The sequence below is a fragment of the Chamaea fasciata genome, unplaced genomic scaffold (assembly GCF_029207755.1).
Source record: "Chamaea fasciata isolate MVZ Bird 193981 ecotype frontalis unplaced genomic scaffold, bChaFas1.0.hap1 SCAF_4, whole genome shotgun sequence".
NCBI lineage: Eukaryota > Metazoa > Chordata > Aves > Passeriformes > Sylviidae > Chamaea > Chamaea fasciata.
The window spans coordinates 83,508,364-83,522,717 of NW_027094089.1; the positions used below are offsets into that span (position 1 = coordinate 83,508,364).

At 48.7% G+C, this 14,354-nt stretch overlaps 1 protein-coding gene across 1 annotated transcript in view; it reads left to right on the forward strand.

Moving 5' to 3' along the window:
• The window catches only part of LOC136289067 (serine/threonine-protein kinase PAK 3-like), a 48,270-nt gene that overhangs the window by 29,810 nt on the left and 4,106 nt on the right, over positions 1-14,354 (forward strand). Inside the window, exons 6-9 of the mRNA XM_066182532.1 lie at positions 9,154-9,495; positions 12,455-12,567; positions 13,206-13,323; positions 14,167-14,266. Coding sequence (XP_066038629.1) covers positions 9,154-9,495; positions 12,455-12,567; positions 13,206-13,323; positions 14,167-14,266 — 673 coding nt within the window. The remainder of the gene's footprint in view (positions 1-9,153; positions 9,496-12,454; positions 12,568-13,205; positions 13,324-14,166; positions 14,267-14,354) is intronic.

The following is a 14,354-nucleotide window of genomic DNA, read 5'->3' on the forward strand; positions in this document are numbered from 1 at the left end:
TTCGTGAAGCAACAATTGCTTAATTAAAGTCAGATTCATTCCAATGGGGGCAGATGTTATCCGGTGAAACAGGGTAAAATGTGATTGTAAAATGTGATAGCATGTAACTGGGGCTGAGCAAGAAAAGTCACATCCTGTAATTGGGGTAAAATTGCAGACACAAAAATTTGAGTGATTTTTAAGATTCACTCCTATTTCTTCTACAAACACTACATCACAAGCAGTCCTTACACAAGCACGTCCATTGCCTATATACACAAGCACTCTTTCAGGACTTTTGTTAGGGTGTACTTCAAAATGACAAATAGTTTGCTCTGTGTCCAAACAAATGTCTTGAGCTATGATTGCATTACTCTCACAGATGAACCCTTGTTTTTCACAGACAATATATGACTCTAAATTAACAGTTTGCCATTTCTCACCATTTTGATAGGCCTATTCCCTATGCTCGGAAAGATAGGGGACAGCTCTATCATGATTCAGTCCTAATGCAATGATGGGGAATATCGAGTGCAAAAAGGCATTACATATGGTTAACACAAAAGCTGTGACTGTTGGTATTGGGGTTACAAGTAAAGTTCACCAACTTCCACCAGGATTGGAATTCCTTTTCAAAATCATTTGCATTGTCCCAAATTATTTTCTGAATTTCAGTAGGAAAAGTGCCTTCTTTTCCTTCCCTTATGATTGAGGCAACAACTGTCTGCATCCAAAGCTGTGTCTGGGTGCAGCTAAGAGCCAAAGAAACATTGTTTTGTGTAGCACCAAGTGCATCGATTAACATTTTGTGATCATTCACATTCACCTTTTCCCAATTTGATAATGTGTTTGATAGCAACCACTGATGTGTCCCCAAAACCAATAAGGACAACTGCAATGGTTGTTGTAATTCGGTCAAATCCCTAGTTGTAGAAGCCAATTTGTTCATTAATACCTCTAAATCAATACTGTTCAAAATTCCCAATTTAAGATATTTATCATGGTTTATATGGCCTTCATGTCCCTCGGAGTTCTCCTGTAAAAAGTAAGCACAAGAGAATCTGCCACCAGAAGGCAGAAAGTTAGAATAATGGAAATTCTCCAATGTGCATTTATTCAATACTCTTTCCCTAGAGCACCAAAGGTTACCCATGTGTATTTATTCAGAGGGGTTTTTAGCACTAGTGGTACCTCTCCCTCCGTGGGGAGGTCCACCAAAACAGGTTGTCCAGGGTAACGTGCTGGATTCTTGGAATCACTTGGTCCCCGTAGTGAGGGAACTATGCTTGGAGCTGTTGGGCCAAAAGGAAAAGCATCAGTAAACCAAGGATTTGCTGACTGTTCGGGGGAAAAGGGAGGGGCTATAACTGAGGCAGGTTTGTCTTGGATGCTATCCAAGTTTTCTGCTTCTTGTACTGCCAGTTTTTCCACAGCTCCTTCAGTTATTGAGAAGATGTTACAATAATGTTCAATCTGAGCATACCACTTTCTTACTGAGGCTGTCTGGGCCACCCCATCAGGTGGGGGAGTCCCAGTAGTGACTGACTTAAAAACTTGGAAAGGTCTTCTCCAAACAATTGGTTGTTGTGGTACAATCTTCTCTACTTCTGTCAGAGCTAGGCTAACCACAAACAAGCCTTTTTCCCAGGTAGTATACCTCTTTTCAGCATCTCTGAAACCACGGGAATAAAAACCAACAGGCCATGTCGGACCCTCAGGACCCCACTGCCATATGTGTACTGACAACCCTGAGGAAGCAAATCCCCATTCTACCTGAAAAGGATCTGTTGGGTGGATAGGGCCTAGGGCCTGATGAGCTGTGGCTCCAAAAATCAACAACTGTGATGCCTTTTCCTGAGAAGGGCTCCAGTCCCATTTTACTCCCTTTCTCAACAAATCATAAAGAGGTCTGGCAATTATGGAAAAATCTGGAATGTGTTTTCCCCAAAACACTAATAATCCCAAGGCATGCTGTAGATCTTTCCTGGACTCAGGCACTTTAATTTGATCTGAGGAGGTTAGGGTGTCAGGTGGGATACATGTCAGACCTCCTTTCGACCGGATACCCTGAAATTTTACTTCTTGAAAAGGCTTTTGTAGTCTCTCTAAGGGGACCTGCAAACCAAGGCTTTCTAAGTGGGAAGTTATTTTCTGTTGAACACCCCCACTTGCTGTGTTTTATTGTTAAAACTTGTGCTAGGGAGTGCTGTGGCTTGTTGCCCAAGGCTTGTGGAAGAGGAGGTGCGCTGGGTTGTCGGTTGGATGATTCCGACACAATAGGTTTGGGACAGGGCCAATTAGAAATTATTTTCGCCAATTTATCATACGGCTATTTATCCATTACTCTCGTGGAACTCCCCTTTTCAGCCCTAGCAACCACAGCTGCTGCCGGTTGCAAATTTGTTTTCCCTTTTCTGGGTTTTCATTAGGAGAAGCAATGTGCCTGACTCCTCTGGGTTTTTCTTGTTTGTCCTCTGAGTACTTCACTGGTCCATATTTTCTACTGTAACTTATTAACTCTTCTGCTACCTCACTCCATGTCCCAACTTTATGACTGCTGTTACATTGTGATCTAGGAGTTGTGAAAGGTGAGAAGTCAGTGGAACCAGTTTGATCTCTTGTATGTCCAAGAAATCTTTCAAGTCTATCTACCGGAGAGATAGATGCTATTGTTTTCTGAAGAATTGCTGTTGGTTTAAGAGACTCTGGCAAACCTCCAATTAGGGGGGGTCATAATCTCAGGTTTTACAGGCTGTTGCAATGGTGACTCATAGCCAGGGATTAATTTCCATTCATGTATCATTTGCAAGCACGTCGCTTGGTGTATGTTTTCTAGGAGTTGGTCTGAGGTGCCAACTATTGCCAGAGGGTCGCCCCTCTCAAGGGGGTTTAACCCCCCTGCCCAGTAAGCTGCGCGCTGTGTCAGGGACCATGGAGCAGGCGTATTTCCTGTTGTTAAGAAAACTCCATGTCCCCAATAGCCACTTGCTTCTTGTTCACTTCATTTAATTTGGTCACCCACAGTGAGTGAGACTCTAAAAACATACTCCGTCTCTGATTCACTAGGGAGGCGGGAGTATTCTTTCTTTAATTGAGCTAATTCAGTGGCTGTGTATGGTATTTCTTTGGTGGTTATGTGGGGATCATGATCCTCTTCATTTATATAATTATATTCTGTTTTAATGAGAGGTCTCAAGTTGGAGCAACAGAGTTCCCCACAATTTTGCATGTGTACTAATTCTTTCTGAGGATATATTTGTTTAAGGCTGTACGTCTCCTTTCCTTCTATTTCTGTGGGTGAATCTGCAGATTTTAAGTTTTTACTTCGCCCTTCTGCAAGGGAAATCTGCAGCAAATAATTCTGATTTCTTTCCTGTTCTAATTGTTCTTTCAAAGCTTCTACCATATTTAGCAGGGATTCTATTACTGTTTTTTCTTCACTTACCCGTTCAAAACGGGTTTCTATGGCTGCCGAAAGGCAGGCCCCCAAAACTGAGCAAAGAATGCTTTTATTTCTGCCCAGTTTGTATCTAGCATCATGTTGCAAAGAATATATTCTATCTACAATGTTTTCAAAGTTAAACCAATTATTCTGTGCCCACCTTTCTCCGTCTAGAGAAAGTCTAGCACCATGTTTTGCTAACAAGGCATAAAATGCATACTTATCTTTTTCATTCATTTTGTGAAGGGACCAAAACCACTCTCAGGGAGGTACTCTTCAAGTTACACCAAAGGCACAGCTAAAACGGTGTTTCCCTTCACTTCCCTGGAATGGGCGAGGAGACCAAAACTGCCTGGGAGGTTCACCTTAGTTACAAATAGTTGTCTCCTCAACTACACCAAGCAGCCCAAAACACAAAAATTAACTGCAGTCCCATCTTTTGCACAATGAGATCTTTCTGAGAAATCCTGATGACAGGGAGTGCTATTCGCCTGGGTGTATACAGTTTGCGGGAATTTTCCCTCGCCCCCCCTTGCTTTCTAACAGCGCTCACCGAAGTGGCGTGCTAGGTGCTGCTGAGACGAGGGTCCTTCCCCTTTTACAAACGATATAAAACCCGCAACCCCTCTGTCCATCAAGATCCTGTCCATGACACCAATTTAATGTCACGATCCGCTCACAGAAGCGGCGTTTGTGATGGTCCGTTTTAGGGATCTCAGAGCGCAAAAGACACAGCGGGGGACAAACTCAGTTTACTCAACCACAAATGCACCTTTATTTAGTGCCAACAAAGGCAATAATGGGGAGAGAAAAGAGAACAGTAAGAAAGACAGAAAAAGAGGGGAAAGGGATTATAGCTAGGATTAACGTGGAGGGTCAAGTCTTCGAGGCTTTTGAAGATGCCTATAGACGCGAGTGTCTCCAGTGGGGTGATCACAAAGTCTGTGGTTAACTCAGGGCTCCTTAGAGTCCTCTCCGAAGCGACAGGCAGTTGGCCAAACAGGTGGGGGAAATCATTGCAGCGTGTTCATTAAGAGAACTCAGAACAAGTCGGCCGTCAGCAGGTACAGTGACAACCAGTACAAGTCAGCAGGCGCAGTCACTTCACCTTGACTTGCCCAGTGTTTCTGCTCAGGTTCTGATGTTCCCATATGGATGCTGGGTTTTTCCATCGAACACACCTGCAGGCAGCACTTGGCCAACATCCCACCTCAGCCAGGCCAGAACTCCTGTGTTGAGATTTTAAAGTTCCTTTTAGGGGTTTCAATCTCTGTCCTTGAGGATAGTCGTTAGGCAGATGAGGGATCTTCAGACCGTCTCTAACACAGAGATGTCGCAGCACAGCTGGTCTGTAGCTGGACAAAATAAATCTGGTCATAAATCCAATTGGGCTAACCCGGCTTGTTCTAGAAACAAATCCCTAGGTCAACAATTGAACTCAAGCAGAGACCTCAGACAACCCCATCTGAGCCCTGGATGCAAACACATCACTGGCCAGAGAGCTGGGCAGTGCAGAGATCCCAACTAATCAGCTATCCAAGCCTGGGAAATTCAAAGCCCCTCTAAAAAGAAGCTGTGAACAATAAAAGGAGCTGTTTGCTGACAACCTTTGGTGCGTGCTGTGTCATGTGCCTGTCTCCAACCCACGACCCTCACGTAACAGGAGAATTCTGTAAAACGCTAATTGCAGTGGGTTTAGGATGAGGTCAGGCTCAGTGGGAATGCCCAGGTTTGGGAATACAGCTAGAGAGCCAAGCTGGGAGCACTGCTTGGAATTGGCTGGTGTGAGCAGCAGGAATGTTGCTGGCTGGAACATTTTGAAGAGCTGGAGAAAAGAAGCGTTTTGTGGAAGGCCACCAGCTGCCCTTTGCCAGCAGCAGAAGGTGTGAAGGTCCTCTTTGAGGGCCGTCTCTGCACAAGGACAGCCTGGCCTTCTCCAGTACCCAACCATCTTTCAGGCTTTAGGGCTCGCCTTGTCCCTCACTCTGGAGAAGCAGCTTGCTCTTGGAACTCACATATGCACAGTTTCTGGCTGGATTACTTTGTCTTACCACAGACAGCCCTGGAGACAACACTGCATTGAGGCTCAATCCGCAATAAAAGGGGATTTTGTTCCAGCTTTTCCCTCGCACCAGTGAGCAGCAAGCACACCTGGGCCTCCTTCAGGTCTCTGTGTGGGCTGGTAGTCAGCTTCTGTTGGCAATTTAAAGCTTTTCCTCTACTTTTGGCAGCAAAGAATGAAGCATACCCAGGTGCACCCAACCCCAAGTTTCACTCTAAAAAATGACAAATTTCATTCTCCTCTATTCAAGCCGTCAAGAAAACAAACTTTCTTGAGTGAGCTGGGCACAGTGTCCTCCAAGACCATTCACGAGTAGGACATGTTCCAGGGGAAGACTGGCAAACCCAGAGTTTACCCATGCTTAGGAAACCTTTGCAAAACCTTCCCACCTCTAGTGGTGTTGCAGCCTCCTGAGCTCCTGGAGGCCCCAGTCCCCTCAGGCACAGTTTGGACAGGAGGGGGACGGTTCAGTTTCTGAGACGTGGAGACAGGAGGAGGAACAGGCTGCAAACACTGGTACAAGGGCAGGGCTGCTTCCATTTATGGTGCCATGTGGCAGCACAGAACCTTTGATTGAATGTGTGGGAGGTGCTGAAGGGCAAAAATTCTCAGTGATAAGGACATCTTCACTTATCATAGCAAGGGAAGTGAAAGTGCAATCTATCTTTCATGGAAGCTGTTCAGTTTTTAACAAATTATTTTTGCTGAGGACATGCCTAGGCAATGGTGATTTTAGAGCATTTTGTGACTCTCAGAGTTATCCTCACACCGGTTTTGCCACATTTTCTCTCTTTTCTTTCCTGGTGAAGGATTTCTCCTGCCCAGCTGGCTTCTGGTTGGAGTTCTACACTCTGGAGTCCCCGAGTTTTCTCAGCAGCCTTTGCAGCGAGTCCTCAGCCAACGTGTGGCTCTGCTGCCATCCCAAATCTGTGCCTGCCTTGCCCAGCCAGGGCGCAAGTGGGGCATGTGCTGGGCATGGCTGGAGAATTGCAGGGACAAAGTCCTCCAGTGTTGTGATGTTCCGCCTGGTTGGCTCAAACCTTGTCACTCCACATTGAACCCTGCCCCTATTGCTTTGGTATTGGCTCCTGCCCCCAAAACTCCTCCCTTGGCCCTTCCCCTTCCAAGCTACTGCAAAGGCACTGTGAGGGGTTCTGCTTCCTGCTCGGGGTTAGAGTTGGAGTTTGCCTCAGGAAACGATCCTCAGAGGGGCACAGCTCCCGGGCCCTGCGGGCAGAGCTGCCTTGCCCAAGGACAGCCGCTGTGGCGGCCGGGGCAGCTGCACGGCCCAGGGCCAAAGCCCCGCGGCACCCTCAGTCCAGCCCGCCTGACCGGCCCTGCGGCCTCACCCGGGCTCGGGGCTAGCAGCAGCAGCTCCCTGCTCACTGCTGGAGCTGGTGGCCTTCAGCTTCTCCCCGCTGCCTCCTGTCAGTCCCTGCCTGTCCTCAAGGTCGGCAGGGCAGCCGTGGCCAAAGTGGAGCCTCTGGAATTGGTTCCACGGCCTGGCAGAGCTGCCCCCTCAGCCCCCTGTGTCTCCCCGTCCTTCAGCAGCTCCTCAGGGGACAGCGCCGGGGGCCACCGGCAGCTCCCAACGCTCCAGGGACACCCGGGGCTGGAACTGCTGCTCCGCCCGGCCCGGCCGCCAGCTGGGGCTGGGCACAGCAACAGGGGGCACAGGGGGCACAGGGGGAAAAACAAGAGCTGAAACAGGCAGCCGAGGAGGGAAAGAGGTAAAAATGCAGCCTAGGCCTACACAGACATCAGTCTCTCGGTCTGTATCAATTCACAGACCATCACAGAGCGTTTGCTTTGTGATGTCAGGGCACGGTTGCCACGTGGTCGTGGTGACATCCGAGGTTGTCTTGGTGCACGGAAGGCCTCAGGGGTGTCAGAGCAGCTCTTGAGCTTGCTCAGCACAGGAGCTTTTGTCCTGCGCTTGAGTCTTTTGTCAGTGGGCAGCTGAACACGGAGAGTAGCCTTGCTGTTCTTTAGTGTTAGAGTTTGCAAACTTGCACAGCAGCTGCCACAATGATTGGGCAGCTTGCAGCTGTAGTTTTCTCTGTTTATGGAGTCGGATATTCCTGCTATTTCCTGACACAGCTGGCACGTAAGTAGAGGTTTTCCCTGGGTGTCACCTAACCTGGCTTTTGTATGTCTTCCTGCTCTTTCTTAGTGACTGAGTTTATTTGGAAACAGAAAGGCCATTTGGATGCCGCTTGGGTGAAGCGCTGTCAACACGTTCAGCTCAAAAGGGGGTGTCTGTAGCCAGGGCTGTGCGGGCAGCATTTGCAAGGGAGCCTGCAGGGGTTGTGTTCCCTCCATGAGAGAGTGTGTGGCAGCAGAGTCTGTCATTTCCTCCCTTTGCTGAGTCAAGCGGGACAACTTTGAAAATGTGGACTGGGAGGCCTTCTTGGAAGGTGCTGTAAAAATGCTCTGGTTGTCTCCAGCGTTCTCAAAAAATCTGGTTTATTTTCCCTTGCCCACTGCAGGTCACCTGAGCCGAGTGTTCAGAGGTTCTGATCCTGAGGTGAGTAAGAAAGGAACATTTGATTTTCCTGGCGTTTAAGAATTGTGCAGCAAGCTGTCAGCTTGGCCTGTGGCAGTAGAGTGCAGAGGACCAGATGAGCAGGCTGCAAGAAAATCCATTTCCATGTCTGCAGCAGCAAGAGCAAAGGCGTCACTGGCTATTTCCTAATTTTCCATTTCCTCATTTTCCATTGCAGAGCTTTAAAAGAGCTAAAAGCCCAGTTTTGCAGGGAGAAAGTTGCCCCCACAGAGTAGCCAAGGGGGGAAAATCTAATTCAGAGCAATTGGCAGCACAGTTGAATCAGCCTATTTGAATTTAGTCTGAGTGACTTAGAATCCCATTGCTCTTAAGGTCGATGATTTGTGCTTAGTACAGCCGGTTTGAGGGCTGAAGAGAAGGAAGCTTATAAATGAGCCTGTATCTCACCGTCCTCTCTGTCCACAGATCACAGAAGCAAGAGCAGACTCTCCTCTGGCTCCCTCTTCTCCTGCAGAAGAGGCCAACGAGGAGCCAAATGACCACAGGCCTCCAGCAGCGGTCACACCACAGCTGGAACTTTCCCAGACAGTAAGTGCCACTTCTGGAGGGTGCTGTCTTTAGTGCAAGGCAGAGGTGCAAGTTTCTGCCCAGCCAGCTCTCGCTGCTGCTGGCTGAGGGTGCTGAGTGCTGCAGTGCTGCCAGGACCTAGGGTCTCCCCCCAGCCAGTGACAGCTGGGCAATGGGCTTTGATCTGCCACGTTGAGTCACCAAAGGGCTGGTGCTCCGCGTGAGCATCTGGCTCAGCGAAGCTCTATGCCTTGGCTTCTGCAGAGCTATAGCCCAAGGGCGCACGGGCTCCTTCTGGAAGTCAAGAGATTTTGTTTGTTTGTTTTCCTACTTGGGACACCTGTGTTTGGCTTCTGGAAAGTTTCTGTAGTTTTCTCAAGTCGTTCATCACTTCTACAGAGTCTTTTGGGCACTCCAGTTGTGCCCAGCCTTGTCACGTGCAGAGATTGGCACTGGGAAAGGAGGTTGGCAGTGGAAGCAGAGGTGGGCAGGGACACAGAAAGAAGTGGCTGAGCGAATGTGATTTTGAGGCTGAAAGAGGAAAAAGCTGAGCCTGATGGCAGCTCCCTGTCACTTGCTCTGCGTTTGTGTGTGCAGAATCTCAAGGCAGAGCCACAAGCAGAGCTGCCTGAAGCTCAGAGTGACATCAAGGCAGTGAAGAGGAGGAACACAGAAGACATGGTGGAGATTCATCCTCAAGAGGAGATGCATCTCCATCAGCAGAGGGGACATCAACAACCTCAGGTGAGTGAGAGAGGTGAAGCTACTCCAATGAGGAAACATCCTCTCTCACTTTATTTTCAGAATGACAAGGAACAGCTGCAAGCAGGGCTGCAGGAAATGGAGGCTAGGGTCAAGGCAAAAGAGAAGAGGATGGAGCAAGAAATGAAAACAATGAGAGACATACTCAATGCCCTCCGTCAAAATCTTCAAAAGCAAGTGAGTGAAACAGCAATAACTGCCACAGTCACCAAGCTGGTGCTTTCTGCCCTTCTTGCCTTTCCACTGCAGAGCAGCAGGCAAATGGGGTGATGCCTCTGAGGGCCATCCTGCTGTAGTGTCTGTGGCAGCCATTCTAAAGGACATTTCCTGGTATCTTGAATCTCGACTGCTGCCCTGGACAATGGAAGTAGTCCTTTGGCCTTTTGGCCAGCAGTCATCCAAACTGACTCCTGCTGGCCTCTTCTCGCTCTCCTCATTTCTTGTGGTGTTTTAACAGTGGAACGTGGATCCCAAGATGGAGGATGGAAACAAGCTGTCTGTAGCCCTTGTAAATCTCTTCTTTCCCTTTGCTCACAGCTGATGACTCTTGGCTAAGAGGGACAAGCTGTAGCCTCTGACTGCTTTGTTCTCTTTGACTCGAGGTGGAAGTGTTGACATCTGGCCAGGCAGCCTGCAAAGGCCTCCTGCAAATGGCTGAGAAGGAGGAGCCCCAGGATTGGTGTGAGCCACAGGAACTGCCTCCACCAGAAGTGCTGCCGGTTGAGAATGACCTGAACGTGGTGGAGGACAAGAGCACTCCATGGGGGGAGGTAGAACATTTGAACCGGGAGCTGCAAGTGTGTCTGCAGCCCTTGGAGGGGGAAAAGAGGGAGGAAGTGCAATATGGTCCTTGGGAAGAAGTGGAATATGGTCCATGTGGCAGTCGTCCTTCAGAAAATCCCTGGAAATGGAAGATGAATCTGGCCATGAACTCCAGTAAAACCAGCCTTTGGCTTTGGCCCATCCAGTCAAAGAGAAGTGGACGTGCAAAAAATCCATTTTAAGAGCCCTGCGTGTGGCAGGCTGACAGCATCTTCCTAAGGGCTTGCATTTGGGACGGCATCTCAGGGTCATCTCCGCCAGCCACGTTTCTGAACCAAACTCATTTCTTCTCCCAGATCTACACAGGCTCTTGCACTAAACCTGCTGCAGCAGGAGCATTGTGTCAAAGAGCCTTTGCTCCCCAAGCCGAGAAGGTGAGCCCGGGCAGTCGGTTCATCTGCAGCGCTGACACAGCTGCTGCTCAGCAACAGCAGATCGAGGAGGACTCCCTGGAGCTACTGAGTACGTCTTGTGTATTTCTTGTCTGAGGGACGGTGTCTTGTGTGCATGTGGCAGCGTAGCTGGACCAAGTGGTCCTCCTCAGTCTGATATCACAGGGACAGTTAGGATTCTCCATAGGAACTTGTGTAGAAAATCAGTCTCTGCTGGCCATCTGTGCTTCAGAGCTGTCTGTCTGTCTGTCTGTCTGCTTGTTGTTGTTGCTGTTAGCCAGCGGACCACAAAGGGTTCAGAGCCCCACGCAACGGGGCTGCCTTTTTAGGTGTCTCCTGGAAGCTGGGATCTCTGCTTGAAAGTCAGCATCTTGAATTTTGTTTTCCTCAGGGACAGTTGTCAGCACGGAAAATCCCATGACAAAATACATCAAAGTCGAAAATATCGGCAGCGGGTGAGTCCAACCACAAAACCATGGGCCAGGTGTTTTCCTGGTGGAGTATCTATCAGGTCTGAAGTCAGGCCAGCTGCAAACGTGTTCAGACACTGAGGCTAGACTGTCCCATCTCTCAGTACCAGTCAGAATTTGTGAACCTGGCCAGAAGGCGTTATCAAAGACATCTCCACACTGCCAAGGTCTTGCCTGCAGTAGGCAACAGGACCTGGTAGATCTCCTGGTCTCTCAAGTGTGGGACAGCTGTGTGCTAATTTCCTTTGCATTTTTGTGTATCTCTAATCAGCTGGCCACACTAACAGAGGGAGAAGAATCTTGCTTGCCTGAAAGAGGAAGCCTAGCCCCTATCATAGCTCTCTTTGCAAGAGTTTGCTGTAGGAAATATTCCATGGTCAGGATTAGAACTGCACAGTTTAGAAACTGAAACCCGAGAAGAAAGAAGAAACTCTCTTTCTGAGCTGAGACAGTAAACCCCAATGCTTCAGGCCCAGTGGCCATGCACTTGAGAGCAAAATGCATCATCTGCCTTCTGACAGTGCCCTTCTGCATCCTGCAGGTTCTAGGCATTTCCAGCAGAGATCTCCAGTCTGGGCTGGCTTTCACTCCAAGGTCTAAATGGTTTCTCCTTTCTTTGCTGCTCTTTTGTTTCTAGGACTTTTGGAGAGGTTTGTAGAGCACTCGACACTGCCACAGGAGGAGAGGTAAATGTCAACAGCCCCCACAGACTCTGCTGCTCTCGGGGGCTTTTCTCTCTGGTGTCAGCTGTGGCTGCAGCTTTGGCTAGAGCTGTGTTGAAAAGACACAAGAAGCACAGACTTGTGACAGCCTGCCAGTTGCATTTGGGACAGTCTTTGTCCTTCTCAGCTGCCAGAAGGAAGGCAAGGAGGGGAGTGGCTCCTTTCACTGAAGGACTCGCTCACTTGCTGAATTGCTGAAACAAAGGTGGTGCCTCCTCGAGCATCTCCCTGCTCTTTGGGGCTACAGCTTGAGTCCTGAGTTCTCATTTCTGGCTGTCAGCAAATACATCTGAATGTCACTGGTAGTTCCCTTAGCCACCTGCAGTGCTGCACTTAGGAAGTGCCCTTAGGGAGAGAGCTGCAAGGCATCCCTAAAAGCCCTAAGCCCTGCCCATAGCCCAAGAGGTAGCCACAGAGTAGTAAGGGGCGGATTACTTCTGAATCCCAGAAAGAGCAGCAAAGAGTGTGCTCAGAGGTCTGTGGGTGATAGCTGAGACACCCTTGTTACCAAGTGGACAAGACAAAATATCAGTGACCACGTGTCCTGTGACTGGCCCCCAAAGGAGCAGAGAAATGGGCTGTTGGAATGTCAGTTGCTAATTACTCCTTGGTCTAATCCCAAGGCACTTTGGCACAGCTTAGCTGTGCCATTCCAAAACCATGCGCTGCATGAGCGTTGTGGTCTCCTGCCACCAGCTTGGAAAGTGACTGATTTTCAATGTCATTTTAGGTGGCCATAAAGAAAATCAATCTCCAAGGACTGCGGAAGAAGGAATTAACCTTCTCTGAATTACTGGTCATGAAGATGAATGGGAATCCCAACCTGGTCAACATTTTAGACAGGTGAGTTGTTGTGCTTCTGTCCCATGAATGTTTGGTTACCTCTTGCAGAGACGCAAAGTAAAAACCCACTTTGGTCACTGGCCGAAAATAGAGCTGTTAATTATTGGTTGATTCTTATTGCTCTGTTCATCTGCCATGGATGGGAAGAGAGTGCATCTTGCCTGCATGAGTCGTGCCTGGCATGTGTAGTTTGAAAAGTGTTCAAAGACCTGGATCAATCGTATCTAAGTAAATCAACAGCCTGCAAGTTCAGTGCTGCCATGTTGTTTTGGGGCTTGATTTTTTTTCAAGTATCATCTTAGGTGCGGATAAACGAAACAAGGATTTGCCTTGGATTGTGTCTCCTCTTTTCCATGGCTTTGCATGGCAGGAAGACTGGGGGCTTTTTTCCCAGAAACATGCAGCTTGACTGGTCTTTTATTTGGCCTGTTCCTAAACTGCATTTTTCACTTGCTGGCATCTCCTTTTTCACAGCTCTGCCTTTCTCCTTGAGACAGACTGCAAACACTGCACAACCTAGAGGCAATGTCATTCCTTTTATTCTCTCCTTGTCACAGAGGGACCTGGAAACAAGAATCAAGCACGAGACCAAGGTAGCCATGCATGTTTATGTCTATGCCCTTGTTTCCTTCTTTCAGCTACCTTGTCAATGAGCAGTTCTGGCTGGTTATGGAGTACGTGGATGGAGGCACGCTGAGTGAAATCATCAGCAAGGTCTGCCTTTCTGAAGACGAGATGGCAGCAATCAGTCGTGAGGTCAGGGATCCCATCTGTACTTCTCAGGCCTTGGGCAGGGTGGTCTGGGAAACTGGGCTCAGAACTGGAGTGATTCCATGTGCCAGCCTTTGTTTCTGTATTGCTGGTGTGCTATGGACAGGCAAGAGCATCTCAAGACAACTGCCTGCCAGGGCCTCTGCACTCACTGGACTCTGATCCTGTACTCTTATCTCCTGCTGTTGTATTCTCGCTCTGTTTCTTGTATTTGTATCTGCCCTTCTCCGCCTTGCCTCTTTAAATGTTTACCTCAAGCCTGTCTGCACTGCATTCCTTGCCTGTAAAAGCCAAGGTGGTGGCAGCAGGATTTGAAACAAAGTGCAAACAAAAGAGAGAGATTCATTTCTCACAGTCCTAAGCTGAAAAGGACAGCAGTGCAGCCAAAATGCTCTCTGCTCATGGAAGGGAACTGCTGTGATACTTCCAAGTCTGTGCTGAGGCCAGCAATAAAACCTTTGTCATGCAGCCTCCCAGCCAAAAGTGATCCAACTTGACAGCAAAGGGAGGGACATTTTCTTTCTTGGCAACCCTCGTTTGACCTCTGCATGAAGAGAGCACATGCACTGCAGCAGCAGTCATTCTGGCTGCTTTGCAGAAGGCAGTCTACAAAGGCAGTTGCTGCTGCTCTTCCAAAGGCTGGCATGCCTCTCCTTAGAAAGGTGCTGCTCTGCTAGTCTTGGAGCAGCAAGCTCTTCCTCTCGCTGGCACTGTGTTCTGCCATGCCGCCCCATTCCCCTGGAGAGGGAATTTTTAGGCTGTTTCCTTTCTTGTGTGATGAAATCACTTCCCTAAGTTTCGCCCTCCTGTTTCTGTTTTCTCTCTCAGTGCCTGCAAGGATTGTATTTTCTTCACTCGAAGCACGTGATCCACCGAGATGTGAAGAGCCACAACATCCTTCTGGGAAGCGACGGCTCTGTCAAGCTGGGTCAGTGTATTCTTAGTCAGGTGCGGCGTTCCAAGCACGCAGAGCGTGGGGCTGCTTTGAGTGACTGCCAGCTCCCCAAAAATGGTGC